At 44.0% G+C, this 24482-nt stretch overlaps 1 protein-coding gene across 3 annotated transcripts in view; it reads right to left on the bottom strand.

The window, feature by feature from the left end:
• The window catches only part of mgat3b (beta-1,4-mannosyl-glycoprotein 4-beta-N-acetylglucosaminyltransferase b), a 79018-nt gene that overhangs the window by 39341 nt on the left and 15195 nt on the right, over positions 1–24482 (bottom strand). The window contains exons 1-2 of one of the 3 annotated variants that reach the window (XM_055663009.1): positions 15543–16011; positions 12515–13239 (exon numbers count right to left, since the gene is read on the bottom strand). The exons of 1 other annotated variant lie outside the window; for it this stretch is intronic. Coding sequence is in view for 1 of the 2 variants with exons in the window: in XM_055663007.1 (XP_055518982.1) it covers positions 15543–15598 (56 nt within the window). In the remaining variant the exon portion in view is untranslated. Of the gene's footprint in view, positions 1–12514; positions 13240–15542; positions 16012–24482 lie in introns of those variants that run through there. One more of the 3 variants, XM_055663007.1, reaches the window with a different exon arrangement.

The raw sequence follows: 24482 nt of genomic DNA, 5'->3' as shown, positions 1-24482 counted from the left end.
TGAGGAGAGCCCGGGAGAAAGAGAACAGAAAGAGAGGTGTCAGCACTGATGTGAGAAATCTTCTTCTTCTTCTTCTTGCGTATGGCGTGCACAGACTAAGGTTGTAGGACAACTTGTTCTATTTGATTTTATTTGATTGTGCACTCGTCGAAACAAGGCGGACCACGTGAAGGTTGCAATCATCCACACCAGTGTGAGAAATGAGGAACAGCAAAAGAAAACAGGTACAGAAACTTGAGATAGACACAAAAAGCTGGAGTAACTCAGCGGGACAGGCAGCGTCTCTGGAGAGAAGGAATGGGCCACGTTTTGGATCAAGACACTTCTCCAGCTTTTTGTGTCTATCTATGGTTTAAGCCAGCATCTGCAGTTCCTTCTTACAGAAACTGGAGGGCATGCATTTAAATTGGAGTGGGGGGGGGGGGGGGGGGGGGGGGGGGAATGTAGGTCACCCTGCCACCAACCAGGATGCCTCCTAACTTTTAAATGCTAATGGTAGCAATGTTACAAAATTTTGAGATTTAAAAAATCAAGTCTGCAATTTATCCCATCAGATAAAGCATAACAATAAGTTTAATTTGACACCAAATTCACTTTCATATCTCAAGTATTAAAAAAGTTATGACCATTTTCATACTCGGAAATTAGCATCTTGTTCCCTATTGATTTTCAATGGACATTACAAAAAAGCTGTGATCTTGGATAATCAAACGCCCATTTCTTAAGGAAAGATTAACATTTTTAAATAGCCTAAGTGTCCAAAGATTATTCACAAATAATTCACAATATAACATGATTTTTATATCTAATTTACATTAATTTATAGGCCAAATGGAAGGAATTTAGTGTTCAATTGCTGTAAATAAATGCCCATTTAAATCGGCTTTCTAGTGGGTTCATGTGGAACGCGCCGGTTTAGAACGTTGACATAGCGCTAGATTAGTGCCCTCAAGTGCCGAGAAAAATACTGCGGGATATAAAAAGCCCAAAATGAGCTATTCGTTATAGATAATTTGATATATAGGGTTATATATATGCCCCATTTAATGTAAAAATAAGGTACATACCTTTAATTGTTTGCTCTATAAAACCCTGGGGCTGCGAGAGATTGCGAAATGAAACAGTAATTTTAAAACTATTAGAACTATATTATCGAGGCCTATAAAACTAATAAAACCTTTTGCGACCGGGTCTTGCAGCGATTTTTCGTTAATGATTTACTAGGCTGAACATGCGCGATTAGTACAGCCTAGTAAAAATCGCGTTTTAAACCCGCCCCCTCCAAACAGCGCCAAAATCGCGGGCCTGGCTGAGGGCAGATTCCTAATGACGATTCAGGTAGGTTTTGTAACATACCTACTAATGGAGATTGGAATAGTGATGTGGGGGTGATTAAATGCATGTTTTTGCATGATCAATGTGTCTTTTGTGTGTCAAACGCTTCACAATCTGAGCGATTTCTTTGAGAACCGCATGATTGCTTCAATCTCCGTTTGGAATTGCAAGTGAAATCCGCCTTCTCATGTGGTCGACAAGTTTTAATACGAGGCGTGGTGACACTTGAGCGAGTGAGTAAAGAGCTGTTACTTGTTTATTGGAAATGACTTAAATATAAATCCTGTTTCGCACGTATAGAATGTGATAAAACATGCAGGGTCCCTCGTGTCTGAACAGGCAGCATCTCCAGCAAGTTGTGTGGGGATCCCAGCCACACAGCTTTGTTATTCTTTAGATTATTTGATGGAGTTTTCACTCTGGAAATGAACAGTACATTCTTATTTTTTCAGTTATTTGCGAAGGGAGAGAAGCACAAGCATGGCATTTTGTTTTGCCTCCACATGTTTTAAGTTTATTTTTATCCCATTTAGTTCCTTCAGAATTGAGCCGACTGGGAACAATCTCTCCACATCCACTCTATTCAGGCCTTTCATTACCCGGTGGGTTTCAATGAGGTCCGCTTCTAAGTTTCAGCGAGTACAGACAGGCCCGGCCCCTTCAAACTCTCCTCATATGTTAACCCAATCATCTCCGGGATCGTTCTCGTAAACGTTCTCTGGACCTTCCCAACACCAGCACATCCGTCCTCGGATATGGGGCGCAAAACTGCTCACAATATTCTGAATGTGCCCGGACCAGCTCCTTATAAAGCCTCTGTATTACATCCTTGCGTTTATATTCTAGTCCTCTCAAAATGAATGTTGACATTGCATTTGCCTTCCTTGCTACTGACTCAACCTGCAAATTAACCATTTTGGGAATCCTGTACCAACACTCCAAAGCCCCTTTGTACCTCCAATTATGAATAGTCTCTCCCTTGAGAAAGTAGTCCATGCCCTTATTCCTTCTATAAAGTGCTTGACTTGTACACTTTGCTACACTGTATTTCACCTGCCACTTCTTTGCTCACTCTCCCAACCTGTCTGCAGACTCCCCGCTTCCTCAATAAGCAAGTTTGGTATTCCAACCGCGTCAGTCTGAAGAAGGGTTCCAACCCAAAATGCCATCCATCTTTATTCTCCAGAGATGCTGCCTGCCCCATGTAGTTACTCCAGCACATTGTGTCTATCTTCGGTAGAAACCAGCATCTGCAGCTCCTTTCTACACAAATAATCATCAAATTCTATGAGCAGTTCCACTCTCGACTTCCTCACAAACAGACCTCAATCAGTGGGGACTGGCAGCAACACCTCCTCCTCGCTGGCCATCAGCACAGGGCCACCTCATGGCTGTGTGCTCCGTCCCCTGCTCTACTCTCTCTATATCCGTGACTGTGTAGCCAGACATAACGCCAATGCCATCTTTAATTCTCAAGCAATACAATCGTCATTATAAATAGTGGTTAGCAATGAGTGAGTGCAAAAGGGAGATTGATAATCTGATTCAATAGACAATAGACAATAGGTGCAGGAGTAGGCCATTCGGCCCTTCGAGCCAGCACTGCCATTCAATGCGATCATCCGCAATCAGTACCCCGTTCCTGCCTTCTCCCCATATCCCCTGACTCTGTTATCTTTAAGAGCCCTATCTAGCTCTCTCTTGAAACCATCCAGAGTCAGAGTCTGAGGCAGAGAATTCCACACTCACCACTCTCTGTGTGAAAAAGTGTTTCCTCGTCTCCGTTTTAAATGGCTTACTCCTTATTTTTAAACTGTGATCCCTGGTTCTGGACTCCCCCAACATCGGGAACATGTTTCCTGCCTCTAGTGTGTCCAAGCCCTTAACAATCTTATATGTTTCAATGTGATTCCCTCTCATCCTTCTAAACTTCAGTAGTGGCACAAAGAGCCGATTGTTGGCTTCAGAAAGGGAAAGCCAAGGCTGGACTGCAGGGGCAATTTACAGAGGTCAATTAACCTAAAAATCTGCACGTCTTTGGGATATGGCAAGTAACCAGAACACCTGGAGGAAACCCACGCGGTCACAAGGAGTGTGCAAACTCCACTCGTGCAGCAACTGAGGTTACGATCGATCTACCAGCTGCTTCACTGTTGACCAAATGTATAGTATGATTGGATTTGTTGATTGGTGGCCGGCCAAACTCCCAACACGGGTCAGAGCAACAAATAAACACGCATTGTAGAAACATAGAAATTAGGTGCAGGAGTAGACCATTCGGCCCTTCGATCCTGCACCGCCATTCAATATGATCATGGCTGATCATCCAACTCAGTATCCCGTACCTGCCTTCTGTCCATACCCTCTGATCCCCTTAGCCACAAGGGCCACATCTAACTCCCTCTTAAATATAGCCAATGAACTGGCCTCAACTACCCTCTGTGGCAGAGAGTTCCAGAGATTCACCACTCTCTGTGTGAAAAAAGTTCTTCTCATCTCGGTTTTAAAGGATTTCCCCCTTATCCCTAAGCTGTGAACCCTTGTCCTGGACTTCCCCAACATCGGGAACAATCTTCCTGCATAGAGCCTGTCCAACCCCTTAAGAATTTTGTAAGTTTCTATAAGATCCCCTCTCAATCTCCTAAATTCTAGAGAGTATAAACCAAGTCTATCCAGTCTTTCTTCATAAGACAGTCCTAACATCCCAGGAATCAGTCTGGTGAACCTTCTCTGCACACCCTCTATGGCAATAATGTCCTTCCTCAGATTTGGAGACCAAAACTGTACGCAATACTCCAGGTGCGTTCTCACCAAGACCCTGTACAACTGCAGTAGAACCTCCCTGCTCCTATACTCAAATCCTTTTGCTATGAAAGCTAACATACCATTCGCTTTCTTCACTGCCTGCTGCACCTGCATACCTACTTTCAATGACTGGTGTACCATGACACCCAGGTCTCGCTGCATCTCCCCTTTTCCTAGTCGGCCACCATTTAGATAATAGTCTGCTTTCCTGTTTTTGCCACCAAAATGGATAACCTCACATTTATCCACATTATACTGCATCTGCCAAACATTTGCCCACTCACCCAGCCTATCTAAGTCACCTTGCAGCCTCCTAGCATCCTCCTCACAGCTAACACTGCCCCCCAGCTTAGTGTCATCCGCAATCTTGGAGATATTGCCTTCAATTCCCTCATCCAGATCATTAATATTATATTGTAAATAGCTGGGGTCCCAGCACTGAGCCTTGCGGTACCCCACTAGTCACTGCCCACCATTGTGAAAAGGATCCATTTACTCCTACTCTTTGCTTCCTGTTTGCCAGCCAGTTCTCTATCCACATCAATACTGAACCCCCAATGCCGTGTGCTTTAAGTTTGTATACTAATCTCTTATGTGGGATCTTGTGCATTGGTGGAATGTGAGGCGCTATGATGTGTATGAAACTTGAGCTCATGGGGGAGATCAAAAGAAGAGAGAGAGAGTGCAAGCTTGTGCCTGTTAGCACCAGCCTGGTTTAGTTTACTTTAGAGATACAGCACGGAAACAGGCCCTTCAGCCCACCGGGTCCGCGACGACCAACGATTAACACTCCCCGTACATTAACACTATCCTACACCCACGAGGGACAATTTTTACATTTACCAAGCCAATTAACCGACAAACCTGTACGTCTTTGGAATGAGGGAGGAAACCGAAGATTCCGGAGAAAACCCACGCAGGTCAAGGGTAGAACGTGCAAAGTCCATACAGACAGCACCCATAATCAGGATTGAACCCGGGTCTCCGACGCTACATTCGCTGTAAGGCAGTAACTCTACCGCTGAGGGATCTAGGAGTGCAGGTACATGGTTCCTTGAAGGTGGAGTCGCAGGGAGATCGGGTGGTCAAAAAGGCTTTTGGCCCCTTTTCTGAGCCAGAGTATTGAGTATAGAAGTTGGTAGGTCATGTTGCAGTTGAATAAGACCTTGGTGGGGCCACGTTTAGAGTATTGTGTTCCGTTCTGGGCACCGTGTTGTAGGAAAAATGTTTTGAAGCTGGAACGGGTACGTAGAAGTTTTACGAGCATGTTGCCAGGACTAGAGGGTCTGAGCTAAACGCCGACCCGTTGAGTAGGCTGGGAATAGGTGACGTTTCAGGCGAGGCCCCTTCCTTCAGAGATTCTGCCTGTCCCGCTGAACTGCTCCGGCATTTTGTGTCTGTCTTTGGTTTGAACCAGCATCTGCAGATCCTTCCTACACACGGTACAGGACGGGTTCACCGGGATGTTGCTGAGACTGGAGGGCTTGTGTTATAGGGAGAGACTGGATAGGCTGGGACATTTTCCCATGAAGTGTACTATGTTGAGGGGCATAGATCTTCTCCAAGGCTTGTGACATGGTCCCATGTGGGAGAATGGTTTAAAAGATTAAAGCCCGTGGGATCCTAGGCAAGTTGATGATGGAGGGTTGTTTTGGCCATTGGAAATTTGTGATTACTTGTGTGCCTTAGGGATCAGTGCTTGGATCCCTGATGTTTATTTTGCTTTAACAATGCGTGCGTGTGTATAAAATTGCATAATTTCTGGAGGGGAATTTTTGAAATTTTTGAATAGATGCTGCTGCACCCGCTGAGTTTCTCCAGCACTTTTGTCTACCTATGACTCTACCATACTAAACCTGCCAATTCCTTGCCCGTAACCTAGCTACATTCTTTTACAGGCTGTGATCTCATAAATTGTTCACCTGCTGATCTTTTTATCAGCTGCAACTTTTGCCACAGTGCATCGAATCACTTCAATAATATGTATTGTAAATAGCTGAGGTCACAGATCCTCAGGACATCCCACTGGTATTCCAACTCTGGAGCCAATTAGTTATCCATGTCAGTATAATATTCTCACCCCCATGCCCTCTTATTGCAGTAACCTTCTGACGCACGTTAGCCTTGTAGTCACACAGCAAAGAAAGAGGCCCTTCGACCCAACTCATTCATGATCAAGAAACCTCACCTAAGCTGGTTCAATTTGCCATATCTCTCTAAACCTTCCCTATCCATGTTCCTGTCCAACTATCTTTTAAAGGTAGACAAAAATGCTGGAGAAACTCAGCGGGTGAAGCAGCATCTATGGAGCGAAGGAAATATACAACGTTTCGAATCGAAACCCTTCTTCAGACCATTTAAATGCTGTTCAGATCTTTTAAATGCTGTTATTGTACCTGCTCAACATGTTCCCAAAGTTGGGCGAGTCCAGAACCAGGGGCCACAGTCTTAGAATAAAGGGGAGGTCATTTAAGACTGAGGTGAGAAAACACTTTTTCACCCAGAGAGTTGTGATTTTATGGAATTCCCTGCAACAGAGGGCAGTGGAGGCCAAGTCACTGGATGGATTTAAGAGAGAGTTAGATAGAGCTCTAGGGGCTAGTGGAGTCAAGGGATATGGGGGGAAGTCAGGCACGGGTTATTGATAGGGGACGATCAGCCATGATCACAATGAATGGCGGTGTTGGCTCGAAGGGCCGAATGGCCCCTCCTGCACCTATTTTCTATGTTTCTATGTTTCAACAACTTCCTTGGAAGCTTGCCACACATACACACAAACAGCAGTAAAAAAAAATTCCCCTCAAATTACTACTAAATCTTCCCGCTCTCACCTTAAATCTATATCCTCAGGTTCTTGATGTGTAAACAACTGAGCATTTACCTCTGTGCATTTAGCTTTGTACAGCCTTCGTGGTTAATTTCAGTGCAGTTACATGATACTTAAAAAGATGCAAAACAATCCTGGGTAGACAAATATGTTGGAGAAACTCAGCGGGTGAGGCAGCATCTATGATGCTGCCTCACCCGCTGAGTTTCTCCAGCATTTTTGTCTACCTTCGAATTTCCAGCATCTGCAGTTCCTTCTTAAACAAAGCAATCCTGGAATACCTGCAAATCCCCTTTTCACCATTTAAAATGCACTTTTCTTTCCAAAGATTTGCTGTATTTTTATGTGCTTGTAATTTAATGCTTCCTTCTGTAGTGCTTGGAATACTATCCATCGTCATCATTGGCAAATTTAGGCACAGCTTTCTGAATCATCCAAGTCAATTATTAATCCAGCAAGGAACCATAGTTGCAACACAAATCTTCACAGATCACAGTAGTCACAACCTGCCAATTTCAAAACCTACCATTACCATTATAGTAAATTGGAGGAGCAGCACCTCATATTTCGCTTGGGTAGTTTACACCCCAGCCGTATAAACATTGACTTCTCCAATTTCAGGTAGTCCCTGCTTTCTCCTTCTTTCCCCTCTCCTTCCCAGCTCTCCCACGGCCCACTTTCTCCGCCTCTTCTTTTCTTCTTTCCCCCCCCCACCCCACCCTCACATAAGTCTAACGAAGGATCTCGACCCGAAACGTCACCTATTTCCTTCGCTCCATAGATGCTGCCTCACCCGCTGAGTTTCTCCAGCATTTTTGTCTACCTTTATCCTCACACGCTGAACGCAGTGACATAAACAATTTCTTGGATCAATTTTTTTTTTTCCAAACCCAAGAGTTTCTACTATAGTGAAAAATGTAATAATCACAGATAATCAAACACCTTCTGTGAGCCCACAAATAACATCTATATATATTTCTCCTTTTATAACTTTAGAGTACCTCTTTAGAAAAATCATACGTTTGAAAAGGGCAAACGCTGGATAAAAAAAACAAAGTTTCTGGATACAAGCAAAGGTCTGGACCCTAACAAACAGTGGCAGAACTATAATACCACGGGAAGCCATTCCACCGATCAAGTATAAACAGGTCCCTTTTCTCTAATCTTTCCTCATACACTCAAATTATTTGCAAATGCTTGTACAAATTTCAATTTGAAAAATCAGGATTTTCTTTTCACAATCCCTATTTCTTTCGTGAGAAAGTCACCCAATAAAGCTACGGAAAGGCCTAATGAACCACCATGGCCTAAAAAACCATCAGGCGAGAATGAAGTGCTCGGAGAGGGAGAAAGAGGTGCAGCGCAGGGGCCTTCAACCTGGTGAGACGGAGGAGGAGGCCGGCCAGGACTCGCCCCACAGAGCCCAGTCCCTCCATGCACTAGAGTCTCCCAACCCCCGCAGAGTGGTTATTAAGATGGCTGATCCGTGGGCGGTTGCTGCTGGGACGCAGGTCGGGCCCTGATCAACCCCGGCTGGGTTGCCTGGGCGAGGGTGTCTGATGTTGTGAGACCCGAAACACCCAATGACCCCAGGTCACATCACTGAGGATGCGTCCCAGCGCATCTAGAAGATGTATATTTTTAATACTAATGGCAAATTTTAAAAGACAACTCGAGGGTGGTCCAATGCTGCAGCTGGTGGAGCTGCTACCTCACAGTGCTACAGACCCGGGTTCGATCTTGACCTCGGGTGCTGTCTGTGTGGAGTTTGCATGTTCTACCTGTGACCACGTGGGTTTCTTGTGGACCTCACAGATCCCAAAGACGTGCGGGTTTGTAGGTTAACTGGCCACTGTAACAATTGCCCCTTGTGTGTGGGGAGTGGATGAGAAAGTGGGATAGCACAGGCGATTGAAGGTTGACGTGAGCTCGGTGAGCCAAAGAATCTTTCGTCATGCTGTATCTTTCAATCAATGAGAAACAAAGCAACTACTTGTTTAAGATAATTTTTGCATATCCTCTTTATCTTTTGCACAACAGTTTGAACCTGTCATTCCGGTCTTTAAATCATCCTCTTATAAGAACTGTGTAGGAAGGAACTGCAGATGCTGGGTTACACCAAAGATGGACACAAAATGCTGAAGTAACTCAGTAGGTCAGGCAGCATCTCTGGAGAAAAGGGATAGGAGTTTTAGGTCGAGACCCTTCTCCAATACAATACAATACAATACAATTTATTTGTCATTTGAACCCCATTGAGGTTCAAACAAAATGTTGTTTCTGCAGTCATACACACAAAAAAGAACCAAGACACAACGCAATTTACACAGACATCCATCACAGCGCATCTCCTCCTCGCTGTGATGGGAGGCAAAGACTTATCTCTCCCCTGGACTTCCCATTCCCCTCCCGATGTCAGAGTCAAAGTCAAAGCCCCCGGCGGGCGATGGTAATTGCCCCGCGGCCATTACCATCTTCTGAATGAACAGTTGTCCTCTACCCATGCAATACAAACAAGTCAAGATCACATCCATGTCTTAATCTTCAATCAACCTACGATGCTCCTGCAAAAGTCCAAGTTTTCCCGTCTAAATCCCTGGAGCTCTTCCAGCAATGTTTCTCCACATCCACTCCAGGACCTTCACCCACATCCTAAAGTAAAACTCCCAGAACTACACACAATACTCCAGCTGTGGCCTAACCATTGCTTTACATAGATCCAAAAATAACTCCCTGCTTTTGTAGAAACGACAAACTGCAGATGCTAGTTTACAAAAATTCACAAAGTGTTGGAGTAACTCAGCGGGTAAGGCAACATCCCTGGAGAACAGAGTCAGGGCCCTTCTTCAGACTGAATGTAATTTGTGGGGGGGGGGGGAAATCAGTCTGAAGAAAGGATCATGACCCGAAACGTCATGTTCATAAGTTGTAGGGGCAGAATTAGGCCATTCGGCCCATCAAGTCTACTCCGCCATTCAATCATGGCTGATCTTTCTCATCCTCCAACTCCTTCTCCCCATAACCCCTGACTCCCACGCCAATCAAGAATCTATTAATCTCCACCTTAACAATATCCATTGACTTGGCCTGGGCCTTCTGTGGCAATGAATTCCACAGATTCACCCCCCTCTGACCAAAGAAATTCCTCGTCATCTCGTTTCTAAAGATATGTCCTTTTATTCTGGGGCGATGATCTACTGGTGGAAACGTCCTCGCCACATCCATTTTGTATGATGGGTTTCTCATTATGATTCCCAAGGATCCCATTTGACTTAATAGGTTTTGCAGGTTAATTGGCTTGGTAAATGCAAAAATTGTCCCTAGTGGGTGTAGGATAGTGTTAATGTGCAGGGAACGCTGGTCGGCACAGACCATGTGGGCCGAAGGACCCGTTTCCGCGCTGTATCTCTAAAACTAAAACTGAAACCAGTCACTCAGCAGACCTTGCCCCTCAAGGATTTATGCTTCTTCTGCATCAAGATACCTCTGTTTCCTGCAGGCTTTGGAATATTGCCTTTTTGTCGACACTGCCTCTCCATTTCCCATCGGCCAAAAGTTCACCACTTTGCGCTTCACTTTGTTAAAACTTCCTCTGCCATTAGCCTGCCCAATGCCGCCAGCCTCAGGCTCATATAGTCTGCAACCATCCTCTTCACTTCATACAATTCCAAGCCTTACTTCATCTGCATGTTTGGAAATGTTATCCTTACGTGCAAAAGTAAGTCATTAAATAATGGACCCAGAGGACACAGGACATCCCAGGAGAACAGGGTTTGGACCCTTCTTCAGACTGAATATAACTTGGGGGGGGGGAGGAATCTGGTCAGGACCCAAAACGTCACCCATTCCTTCTCTCCGGAGATGCCGCCTGTCCCGCTGAGTTACTCCAGCTTTATGTGCTTATCCCCAAGAGGACACCACAATCCAGACCCCCCCCTAATTTCAAAAACACCATCTACCACCATTCTCTGCTTTCTATCTTGAAGCCATTTTCCCATCCATGTTTCTACTGAAGCTCAAATTCAATGGGGCTCAGTTCTCCTAATCAGGCCTTTGGTGCAGAAGCTCAAACGCCTTCTGAAAATCCATACAGCTCTGCCCCAGGCTTCGACTGCCCGGCGTGTTCAGCCTGCACATACCAATGAGTGTTTGGGACACCAGCGGGATGGATTTGTTGGCTGTTGTGGGAATGTGGTTCGAGGGCAAAATCATTGCTTCTTGCAGAAAAGCCTGAAAGGTCGAGTTAAACGTTGTTGTTTAACTACACTTGGTTAACCTTATTTTATTCAAATATATTGATTGGCAGTCACATATTCAATATGTAAACTGTTCAGGGTACTAACAGCTCTCAGGGATGGAACTGTCACAACCTGGGAGTAATCTGTAAAAATAATATTCAGTTAAAAAAAAAAAAGTGCTGCAGTAACTTGCTGCTGCAAGTAGGAATTTTCTTGTTTTGTTTCGGGACATATGACAATAAAACACTCTTGACTCACTATCTCAGTAGGTCAGGCAGCATCTCTGTTGGACACAGATAGTTGGTTGCTTGTGTCTTCTTAAGTAATATTCTTGTTCCTTTCGTCAAATTTTTGTTTGACTCATTAAAAAATAGATAATTGGACTAGTCAGATATGGCATGCCTTAAACAAGTCAATACTGGTTCTCTTATCTCAAACTTTGAGCACATTAATTTCACCATTTCTTAAAGCCGTCCCGCAACACAGGTTAAAATAACTAGCTCATAGTTTTCCGGCATGTCTGCGCACTCCTTTCGGAGCAAGGAATTACTTTTTCCAGACTTCTGACAGCATCTATTTATCAAGGGAGGTCTGGAAATTTACAGCCACCTTCTTTCTAACAACCAGTGCCACCTCCTTCAGCAACCTAAGACACGTTCCATCAGAAGCAGATGACTTGTTCACTTCAATCACAGCCATCGAAACAGTCCATTTGTCCTACTGTAGAACAATAATGCCCCATAAGCTGATTGAACAATACCTTCCTCTTGTTTGGGACGGTACCAAAGTGATCTCCGCAATTTTCCTTAACAAAATAGACACAAAAAACTAGGTAGACAAAATTTCTGGAGAAATTCAGCGGGTGCGGCAGCATCGCTTGATGCTGCCGCACCCACTGAGTTTCTCCAGCAATTATGTCTACCTTCGATTCTCCAGCATCTGCAGTTCCTTCTTGAACACAAAAAAGCTAGGAGAAAAGGAGAAAAGGAATAGGTGACTTTTCGGGTCGAGACCCTTCTTCAGACTGAGAGTCGGGAGAAAGAGAAACAAGAGATATAGACGGTGACCTAGAGAGATATAGATCAAAAGCAAAGTCAGTTTATTGTCACGTGTACAGTGAAACTCGAATTACATCAAATTAATGAAAGATATGCAAGAAAAGTAATGGTGATAAAGGAAACAAGCCATTGTTAGCTGTGGGTTTGGTGACATCTCTGTGCTCCAACATTGCTCTGATCTATATTAGGATAATTGAATCCTCACAAAACCGTCACTCGACATACCACCAAAATGTAGCTTTCCACAATACCTGTCGTCTATCACCCGCTCACGATGTAGCAGATGTACCTTGCATCGTTAGGTCAGACATGGGGATGTTTCTTTTTCATTCTACCTTATTCCGTTCCATTTGCAGCATTGCGGGTTGTGTGGCTGCTCATTCCTCCAGAGAGCAACATGAACACTGGACACACTCCTGCTAAATGTTAACATTCAGCATCAGCACACCCAAAACTGGAAAGTCCAGCTTGACTTACTACAACATCGCAAATGCCACAAGCCCCAAGCTACTGTGTTAGACTGGAAAATATCTGGAACAATCACGTCACAGCGGTTAACAATGAACAATGAGGCAGACAAACTAAAACTTTATCAGCACTTTATCAGCACAGAGCCTTCCCTCTGCTTGCGTGTCTGTAGTTCCAGAAACACAAGATAAGCCCCTGTCCCACTTTCACGACCTTATTGCCGACCTCTGCTGAGTTTGCCCTTGACTCATACTCGCAGCATGGTCGCCACGAGGCCGTAGGAGATCTTTGTAACTCTTCCTCATGCTCATGATGGTCTCCGCGTACTCGTGGCCTCAAGTAGGTCGCGGCATTTTTTCCAGCCTGATAAAAAATGTCCACGAGTAAACAAAAAGGTCGGCATGGAAAAAATTGATACTTTTTACTCGTAGGTAGGTCGTGATGGGTCGTCGGCATGGAAAAAATTGATACTTTTTACTCGTAGGTGGTCGTAGGTTGGTAACTGGCCCTAGAAATAAAATGCAAACATGACATAATTTTATCATGTGATCATTTTCCACTCGTAGCTAGTCGTAGTTGGTCTTAGTTGTGGAAGACTGAGGTCAAGGGGGGTCGTAGGGGGTCATAGACATAGTCGTAGGGGGTCGTAGACATAGTTGTAGGAGGTCTTTTACTTTGACGAGTCAACATGACGACATTTTTTTCAACTCGTCTAGGGTCTTCTAAACTCGTGGATTAGGTCGTCCAAGTGGGACAGGCTCTTTACAGAATATTAATCACAAAATAAAAATTGTACGAAATGGAAAGCGTCACAAACACTCAACACGTCACTCAGAAATAAATATTGTCATCATCTCTGGCGTTTACCCAACCATCTTCCAATCAAAATACTCCCTCCCCTGTATCCACCTATCACTTGCCATGCTTTGTCCTGCCCCATCTCTCTTCCAGCTTTTACCTGTCTGAAAAAGGGTCTTCACCCAAATTGTCACCTATCCATGTTCTCCAGAGATGCTGCCTGACCCACTGAGTTACTCCAGCACTCTGTGTCCATGTTCTCCAGAGATGCTGCCTGACCCACTGAGTTACTCAAGCACTTTTTTTGTAAACAGCATCTGCGGTTCATTGCGTCTACTGTAAGTGACCACCAAAGCTGTAAACAAGACCCAGGATACAAATATTTGCAGTTGGAGATGGGGATGGAGAGACAGAGAGAAAACAGGTTGTTCTGGTTACACAATACTTTAGTGAGAGTATTTGTGGGAGGGCCTTTATCACAAAGTTTGCAGAAGCACAAGTTTCATCACGTCGGAAGGGCCTCTAAATTTCAGATATCAAACTCTTGTCTTTCTTGTGTCAGGAGGCACACGAGATTGTAGGTGCTTGAATCAAGAGTTACAATCCGTGGAGAAACTCAGCAGGTTGGGCAACCTCTGTGGGGGCAGAAATGAAGAGTCCTAATTTGGTCCAAATCATTTCATAAGTTATAGGAGCAGAATTAGGCCATTCGGCCCCTCAAGTTTACTCTGCCATTCAATCATCTTTCCCTCTCAAACCCATTTGATTTGGGGAGAAGGCTGGTTTGTGTGATGAATGCATCATTCTCCCCATCACACCCCTCCTAATGAAAGAGTGAATCAGGACAATGTGTGGAGAGGGGAGATAGCTAGCGTGTAAAAGAGAGGGAGAGTGGTGAGACAGGGGCCAGATGTGATGGGTGGATGGAGGAAAGGTGAAGAACAGGCAAATTGAATCAGGTAGTGGAACGCAAGGGAGGGAGATGGCAGATAAAGCAGTTGGATGATAGGTAGAGCAGGCAGGCTGAGAAAAAGAGGCGGCTCTCGAAAAAGATGCAGAAACTGGATGAGGGAAGAGGATGAAGGTGGAGGAGCTCGGAGGATGAAAAACAGGAACTCAAAGGCCACCACCTCTAGCATCAGATAAGGAAGGGATAATGCAAACTATTGTAGAGAAAGTGAAGGCAGATGGAATCAGAACATCATGTGGCGGGAAATAAGCCTGTGGGTGAAATGTGTGCACAGCAGGTGCATCAAATGGAAACATCTGAAGAGGAGTGGTTGGGGGGGGAGGAAGATACACACTGGAAGAGAGGCTTTAGACTTTACCTTCGAGAGAAGGCGCATAAACAGGCCTTTCAGCCTTTCGAGTCCCCATCGACCAGAGATCACCCCGTACACCAACACTATCTAACACACCAGGGACAATTTTACAACTAATTAACGCCAATTAACCTATAAATCTATACATCTTTGGAATATAGGAGAAATTGGAGCACCTGCAGAAAACCCATGCAGAGAAGTTCATAGGAGAACGTGCAAACTCCATATAGACAGCACCCGTAGTCAAGATCGAACTTGGGTCACTGGCGTGGTAAAGGACCAACTCTACCACTGCGCCACCCTAAACGTTACCCAAAATTGGAAAATGTAATGTTCTTAGCATTTGATTGCAGACCACTAGTACGAAATACAAGGTGTTGGTCCTAGATAGTGTGTAAGGTTATCCCCCTGTAATATTAACCATTACTTCCTCTCTCAACAAAAGCGAGCTAACCAGATAAGACTTTCAATAGAGATTTAAAGGACTGGAAGGATTGTAATAGATTTGTATTGGCATTTAAGGATTGATGAAATGCCAAATCCATAACGCATCTACCTCACAAACCAGCCTCCTCCCACAATCGACTCCACTTCGCACTGTTTCAGGAAAGCAGCCAACACAATCAAGGACCACTCACACTCCATCTCCCTTCCCCTCAGGCATAAAACACAAAAATGTGGAAGCACCTACCGCCAGATCAGGAACTGTTTCAGCCCTGCTGTTATGTTCTTGAACAGACCCATCATAAGCTACTATATACTCAGCATGTATTCCCGATCTCCTTTGTTGTCACCCCTGCGCCTTTCTATCTGCACTGTCCCTGTAGCTGCAACATTATATTTTGCATGCAGTACCGTATGCCCTTCCTGGTTGGTATACATCGTTTCTCACTGTATTTCCGTACACGTGACCATAAGAAATCAATACCAGATCTGCTGATGTTTAAGAAGGAACTGCAGATGCTAGAAAATCAAAGGTAGACAAAAGTGCTGGTGAAACTCAGCGGGTGAGGTTACAGCCACTGAGTTTCTCCAGCACTTTTGTCTACCAGATCTGCTGACGTTGAGATTTTTATTTTGTATCATTTCGCTTTGCCCTGCCTCACATTCCAGCATTACATTTCTTTAAACATCTCCAGCTACCCTCAGTCCTGTATTAACTAGTCTGCAAAAGCACAGCCACCTTGATGGCTTTGAGCCCCACCCTATCGCAAACATTCCCTTTATTATCTTTGCCTCCTCCCCAATTGCTACAACTGCAAGCATACCTGCTTATGTACTCCAGCTCGGATGATGATTGGCCTGGAATATTAGCTGCTTTTTTCCTCTCTTTCCATGGAACTCTTCCCAAGCCGCTAAGCCCTCCAGCATTTTGTTTTTATTTCACAACAACACAGTTCAGTTGATTGGCACAACATTCATTACCTTTTTATTCACCCTTTTAAACAGCGCACTGTAGATGCAGTGTGCAGGACGGTGGCTACGTAGGAACGACTTCATCACAAGGGCTGCAGTAACTCGAGGCTGAAGATCACTATCATCTTCTCAAGAGTAATTAGGGATGGGCACTAATTGTTGTCATAAGCCCTAAATTAATATATAAAGGCCCTGTCCCACTTTCCCAAGTTACTCACAAACTCTCCTGTGTTTTCCCCTTGATTCAAACTCGGGGAATTACGGTAATAACCGTTCATAGGTGGGGCTATTTTTTTTAACTCGTGGACATTTTTCAACATGTTGAAAAAACGTCCCGACTTACCTGATGCCCCGAGTTCCTGCGGCTGGCATTACGAGCCGCTACGAAACATCAACGGACACCTACGGCCTCCTACGAGCTCGCTACCTTCATTCCCCGAGTTCAAATCAAGGGGAAAACTCGAGAGAGTTCGTGAGTAACTCGGGAAAGTGGGACAGGGCCTTAAGTCAAGTCAAGAGTCAAGAGAGTTTATTGTCATGTGTCCCAGATAGGACAATGAAATTCTTGCTTGCTGCAGCACAACAGAATATAGTAATGGCCCTGTCCCACGGTACGAGTTCATTCCAAGAGCTCTCCCGAGTTTGCCCTGATTCGGACTCGGAGATTTACGGTAATGGCCGCTTGTCGGTACTCGGGGCTCTCGTGGACATTTTTTCAACATGTTGAAAAATCTTCACGAGTCTTCCTGGTCTTACCTGCTGTTAGCGAGTCTTACCGAGTACCTGCCGTTAGCGTTACGAGCCACTAAGAGACGTCCCCGAGCTCCGACGTACCCACTACGTTCATTCTCTGTGCTTACCGTCTCCGTGACGAGTGGCCATTACCGTAAATCTCCGAGTTCGAATCAGGGCAAACTCGGGAGAGCTCTTGGAATGAACTCGTACAGGGCCATAAGGTGCTGCCACTGGATACATTTGAATTTACTTTGTGGCAATATGACCAAATATTTCAAAAATCTTCAAACAGTTTCTAATTTCCCCATTAGAAGTCGAGCAATATATCATACAGGTCTGAGCAGGGTGGATGTCTATCCTAGGCATTCTTCACACAAGCAGCCCCATTGATGACATTGTTTCAGTTCCATGCAAGCCCAGACATTGCACACAAATCTCAGATTGCACAGAAACTATATATCACTTAAAAACAGAGATTAGCGCAAAGCACAGGGATACTGGGAGACAATCATTCCATGTTATAACAATGTTGGAAAAGGGAGCTGAAAGAAAGTGTGATGGACCTTTCCCATGAGAGAGACAGAGAGAGTGTTCGGGTGCAGAAACAGACCACTGATGGAGATCTCCAGTCCAACTTTCCACCGCCTCCTGCCTTACCTCACTATTGCACTTCTATTTTCCTATCTCATAGTTATGGATCATTCCTTCATTCGCTTCATGAGAGCATGGAAAAATACTTTTTGACCTTTCTGTCCTGGGCCTCCTCCACTGTCAGAGTGAGGCCAAACACCAGAGGAACAGCACCTCATATATTGCTTAGGCAGCTGACAACCCAGCGGTATGAATATTGATTTCTCTAATTTCAAGTAACCCTTGCATTCCCTCTCTCTCCATCCCTCCCCCGCCTTAGTTGGCCTACTAGGTACACTGCCATTCTGCTTGGTTTCACGGTTTGCATCACCTTTTCCACAGCCAACATTTGACCATTGTGGGCTCCACCTTTCCTTGATCATCATTGCTGGCTTTGATTTATTATTTTCATAAATGTAATTCATTTGTTCTTTGTACCTTTACATACCTCTAGTTTCCCCCTCCCCAACTCTCAGTCTGAAGAAGGGTCTCGACCTGAAATCTCACATATTCCTTCTCTCCAGAGATGCTGCCTGTCCCGCTGAGTTACTCCAGCTTTTTCAGTCTATCATGGGAAAGTACAGTACAGGAATGGCCCCACCAACCCACAATGTCCGTGTACAAGATAAACTAATCTTATCTGTTTGCACATGATCCACATCCCTCCATTACCTACATAGCCATGTACATATCTAAAAGCTTCTCAGACACCACCCTGGGCAGCACGTTCCAGGCACACACCCTGACTAAACGAATTCCTGGCTACAATTATTTGCATTCACACGCACAAGCATTAGACTCACCCATACCCTGTATGTAAAGATCAAACTTAAAAAACCTCCCTGGAGTCACCCTTCAGTTTTCTTTTTATGGGAATATACTGCCCCAACTTCAATATTTCCACATTTATTTTCTGTTGTGGTATCATCCTCAGAGATATATTGTTTCGACAGCACAGTGGCGCAGGCAATAGAGCCACAGAAACACAGCACAGGCGAACAGGCTCAATTTGACCTCAGGTGCTGTTTGTGTGGAGTTTGCACACTCTGTATGGGTTTTTTACAGGCATTTAGACGGCCAAGGGCTGATTAGGGATAGTCAGCATGGGTTTGTATGTGGGAGGTCGTGTCTCACAAATCTGATTGTGTTTTTTGAGGACGTGACCAAAAAGGTTGATGAGGGCAGAGCTCTGGATGTTGTGTACATGGACTTCAGCAAAGCATTTGACAAGGTTCCGCATGGTTGGCTGCTCTGGAAGGTTAGATCGCATGGGACCAAGGAGAGATAGCTGAATGGCGAGAAAATTGGCTTCATGGAAGGAACCAGAGGATGATGGTGGAAGGTTGCTTCTCAAACTGGAGGCCTGTGATGAGTGATGTGCCTCAGGGTTTGGTGCTGGGCCCGTTACTGTTTGTCATCTATATCAATGATTTGGATGAGAACATACATGGCAAGATTAGCAAGTTTGCTGATGATACAAAAGTGGGTGGTTTTGCAGATAGTGAAGATAGTTGTGAAAAATTGCAGCAGGATCTTGATCGATTGGCCAGCTGGGCAGGAGGAATGGTTGATGAATTGAATTGAATCCTTTATTTGTCATTCAGACCTTTCAGTTGATGGAGTTTAATACAGAGAAATGTGAGGTGTTGCATTAAGGGCAGGACCTACACAATGAATGGATGGCCTCTGGGGAGTTTAGAGCAGAGGGATCCGGGAGTGCAGGTGCATGGTTCCTTGAAAATCGAGTCGCAAGTAGATAGGGTGGTCAAAAAGGTGTTTGGCACATTGGCCTTCATCAGTCAGAGTATTGAATATAGAAGTTGGGAGGTCACGTTGCAGTTGCATTAGACTTTGGTGAGGCCGCATTTAGAGTATTGTGTTCAGTCTGGCACTATGTTCTAGTAAAGATGTTGTCAAGCTGGAAAGAGTACAGAGAAGATTTACAAGGATGTTGCCAGGACTAGAGGGTGTGAGCTATAGGGAAAGTGTTTAAGAAGGAACTGCAGATGCTGGAAAATCGAAGGTAGACAGAAATGCTGGAGAAACTCAGCGGGTGCAGCAGCATCTATGGAGCGAAGGAAATAGGCAACATTTCGGGCCGAAACCCTTCTTCAGACTATTTCAGAGCAATATTTCAGACCTTCTACAGTGCTATAGGGAAAGGTTGAGTAGGCTGGGACTCTGTTCCTTGGAGTGCAGGAGAATGAGGGGAGATCTTATTGAGGTGTATAAAATCTTGAGAGGAATAGAGTCTCTTGCCCAGAGTAGGTGAATCAAGGACCAGAGGACATATATTTAAGGTGAAGGGGAAAAGATTTTATAGGAATCTGAGAGGTAACTTTTTCACACAAAGGATTGTAGGTGTATGGAACAAGCTGCCAGAAGAGGTAGACGAGGCTGGGACTATCCTGTCATTTAACAATCATTTAACAGGTACATGGAAGGATATGGACCAAATGAGGGCACGTGGGACTAGTGTAGCAGGGCCATTTTGGCCGTTGTAGGTAAGTTGGGCCGAAGAGCCTGTTTCCACGCTGTATCACTCCTTCGGAGCTCCAGTGTCCTGCCATCTTAAAGATGGGCAGGCTAGTAGGTTAATTAGCCCCTGTGGCGGCACTGTGGAGCAACTAGAGTTGCTGCCTTACAGCACCAGAGACCCAGGCTCTTCCCGTGACCTGCGTGGGTTTTCTCCGAGATCGTCGGTTTTCTCCCACACTTCAAAGACAAACAAGTTTGTGGGTTAATTGGCTTGGTATAAATTGTCCCTAGAGTGCGTAGAATAGCATTATAGTGCAGGGATCGCTGATCAGTGTGGACTCGGTGGGGCCAAGGCCATGTTTCCACGCTGTATCTCTAAACTAAACTGTATATTACCTGTATGTAGGGGAGTTGTAAAATCTGCGATAGTTGATGGCAATATAGAAATAATTTAAAAATGGGATTAATGTGGGATTAGTACCTCAGTATAAATGAGAGGTTGGTGTTAAACTTGTTGGGTCAAAGGGCCTGTTTCCGTGTGGAATCTCGTTGTGTCTCTATTTTGCATCTTTTCCTGTGCCTCATATCCCTTCCACACTCTGGAGACCAATGCTTTGTGCAAGATTTCTAGTGCTTTATCTTACCGAGGTACAAACAATAAACCATAATAATTACTTCATGTGGTAAACACAAAATGCTGGAGTAACTCAGCGAGACAGGAGGCATCTCTGGAGAGAAGGGATGGGTCACCCATTCCTTCTCTCCAGAGATGCTGCCTGTCCCGCTGAGTTACACCAACATTTTGTGTCTACCTTTGATTTAAACCAGCGTCTGTTGTTCTTTCCTACACAATCTGCATGCATGCTTCGTTGTGAGCTGTGCACACATAATCTCAGCTCTCTCATCTACTATATTCCTGCACCTATAGGGAGTTTTCACGGCAGTCAGGTCACGACCCATGACCCGTACTGTTGCAACGCTACGCCAAATGGATTACACGCGATATACTGCAGGTAGGCACTTACCATTGATTCCAGCTTAGCGGGCCCGTTAAAAACCCACCAAAAATGTCAGTTTTTGCGCTGCAAATAATTATGGAAATCGGGATAAGCGTGTGAGACATTTAGCCTACTTCAGAATTCCAAAAGTGAGGAGAAATTATGGTAGCTGAAGGGACAACAACAGCCAGAGTGCTTGGCAAACATTGGCCGTTTGCTCACTGCATTTCATCAACTAAGGCATTATTTGTATTTTTTCTTGATTTCTTTGGCATCTAAAAAGTTTCAGAAGTGATAAATCTGGCTGTAATTTATTTTAATCACCCATGGTTCTCAAGTGGGTTTTTACATACAAAATGAAAACGCATCTGAAGAAAAATTTACAGCCACATTGATCACTTCTGAGACTTTTTAGATACCAAAGGAATCAAGAAAAAACACAAATAATGCCTTACTGTTGATGAAATGCAATGAGCAAACGCGATAATTCCCAATATTTTCAATTACGATATCTGCACGGCCAATGTACTTTACAATCTGGAACAGCCAGTACTTTACCAAGTACTTTAGCTGCCGTTGTCCCTTCTGCTCTGCTTCTCTTTACCTTCATTTCGCTTCACTTTTGGAATTCTAAAGTTGGGTACATGTCTCTCACACTTACCCCAACTTCCACAATTTTTTTCAGCGTAAAAATTCAACATTTTGGCGGTTTTTAACAGGTAGGAAAGTATCCGTTTCTTGCATTAATAACATATACCGGAAGTGACGGATGTCCTCCAGATGGATTGAGAGGCACAGTGCGTCAAACCCTATGACCCAGTGACCTTACGTGCAACCCCCTTATTCAGCAAGGATAATGTGGTCTCTCGCATTCCTATCAAAATGCACCCTTATCGGTATTGCAATTGCTTTTTAATTTGCATGACCACTTCAAAGTCCATTGTTGTTTTGTCATTCGTTTACCAAGTATTACTTTAAAACTTTAGCAACACACAATGGGAAACATTATAACTCACCCAAGCATTCTGTGACTGTTTCATTTTGTTATCTAGCAATGTTACAAAATTTTGAGATTTTAAAAATCAAGTCTGCAATTTATCCCATCAGATAAAGCATAAAAATAAATTTAATTTGACACCTAATTCACTTTCATATCTCAAGTATTAAAAAAGTTATGGCCATTTTCATAGTCAGAAATTAGCATCTTGTTCCCTATTGATTTTCTATGGACATAACAAAAAAGCTGTGATCGTGGACAGTCAAGAGCCCATAACCTTCTTAAAAATTAAGAGAACTGAATGAAATTTTCAGTTATCATAGATTGAAGCATTCTGAAACAAATATAAAATAATCTTACTTGGATGACCTGAAATTAAAGCATATAATTAGTTAGTTACCCAATTGTAGCTAATTCCAAACTTCAATTACTAGATCTAAACATCTATCCATTTCTTAAGAAATGATTAACATTTTTAAACAGCCTAAGTGTCCAAATAATGTTCACAAAGAATTCACAATAAAACATGATTTTTAAATCTCATTTACATTAATTTATAGGCCAAATGGAAGGAATTTAGTGTTCAATTGCTGTAAATTAATGGCCATTTAAATCAGCTTTCGAGTGGGATCCTGTGGAATGCGCTGGTTTAGAACGTTCGCGTTGCGGTAGATTTGTGCCCCCAAATGCCCAGAAAAATACTGCGGGATTTAATGGGCCCCTAAATTAGCTGCTTTCTCCTCCCCTTCCCAGCTCTCCCACTATCTCTGCCTCTTCCTTTCTTCTTCCCATCCCCCACCCTCACATCAGTCTGAAGCAAAGATCCTATAGCAAGCAAGATAGATCACTCGACGAAAAAGGCGTAGTACGGTCATGGGCAGATTCATGGATAATTTTTGGCCCCATTTCCGTAACCGGCTTCCGTCTCCGCACCAAAGATCCCATAGCGGAGCAAAGATACTAGTGCAGAGACGGAAGCCGGTTACGGAAAGATCCTCGTAAAAATAAAAGTTATTTGGTAAATTGCTTCTCCTCATTTTCAGAATTTTAATTTATTAACACAAACTGTTCCCCCGCAACGTTGATTACATTGCGAGTGGGGTCGGGTTACGGAGATGGATGAAAAAAAGGCCCATTGCGTACTACACGTCAGCCCATTTAGCAGGAGTGGTCTATCTTGCTCCGCTATAGGATCTTTGGTCTGAAGAAGGGTCTCGACCCGAAACGTTGCCTATTTCCTTCGCCTCACCCGCTGAGTTTCTCCAGCATTGTCTACCTTCGATTTTCCAGCATCTACAGTTCCTTCTTAAACATTATTCCTGCCTACTCTTTAGTACATTCAGATATGCGTTCTCAGGGTGCTTGTACCTATATGGTTTCAATGTAATCCTGGGAGTACAAGGGGAGATACATCTTTCCCATCAGTGGCATCCAGTTACCTGTAGTATATTTATTTACCCCTTCTCAGATTTATGCACTGTTTTCACAGATATATTTTCATAAACATGGAGGTACTGCCCTGGCTTCACTGACCATCTACCAATCAGCAAAACCCAAGATTTATTCTTTGTCTAGTTCATCAGCTACTCCCCACCTTAAACAGTTCAATATTCTTTGGATCTCAACACAAAGAATTGCAGATGCTGGATTACAAAAAAAAAGACGCAAAGTGCTGGAGTAACTCGGGTAGCATGTCTGGAGAACACGGTAGGTGATGTTTCAGGTCAGGATCCTTCCCAAGGTGTCACCTATCAATGTTCGCTAGAGATGCTACCTGACGAGCTGAGTTATTCCAGCACCCTATCCTTTGGTTCTCATCTGCTCGAATCAAGTCAAGTCAAGTTTATTTGTCACATACAAGATGTGCAGTGAAATGAAAACAGCAATGCCTGCGGATTGTGCAAAAACAACATAACAGAATAGAACAGAACCAGTATTTACATTTTAGAAAAAAAAAAATGTTTTAAGACACAACACAACAGTAAATTAGTCCCTGGTGAGATAATAGTTTACAATCCTGATGGCCTGTGGGAAGAAACTCTGTCTCATCCTCTCTGTTTTCACAGTGTGACAGTGGAGGCGCTTGCCTGACCGTAGTCATATTAACCTTGTTATCCTCCCTGATAAACACAGAAGCAAAGTCAGAGAGAGACACTGCACCAAGTCAGTGCCAACCGTGAACGACCCATTTGCTCTAATCCTATATTAATCCCATTTTTATTTACACTAGTCTTTCCATCAACTTTTGCATCCATTCATCGACACACAAGGAGTTATTGATGCCAAGCATCAAGAATATTTTCTTGTCATACCAAAACGCAACGATTAAATTCTTACTTGCAGCAGCCCAACAGGTTTGTCAATAGATACTGTAATA

This window comes from Leucoraja erinacea, chromosome 37, assembly GCF_028641065.1.
Source record: "Leucoraja erinacea ecotype New England chromosome 37, Leri_hhj_1, whole genome shotgun sequence".
NCBI classification, from domain to species: Eukaryota; Metazoa; Chordata; class Chondrichthyes; order Rajiformes; family Rajidae; genus Leucoraja; species Leucoraja erinaceus.
The sequence above is the reverse complement of the archived record's forward strand: the minus strand, read 5'-3'. Positions and strand labels throughout refer to the sequence as shown.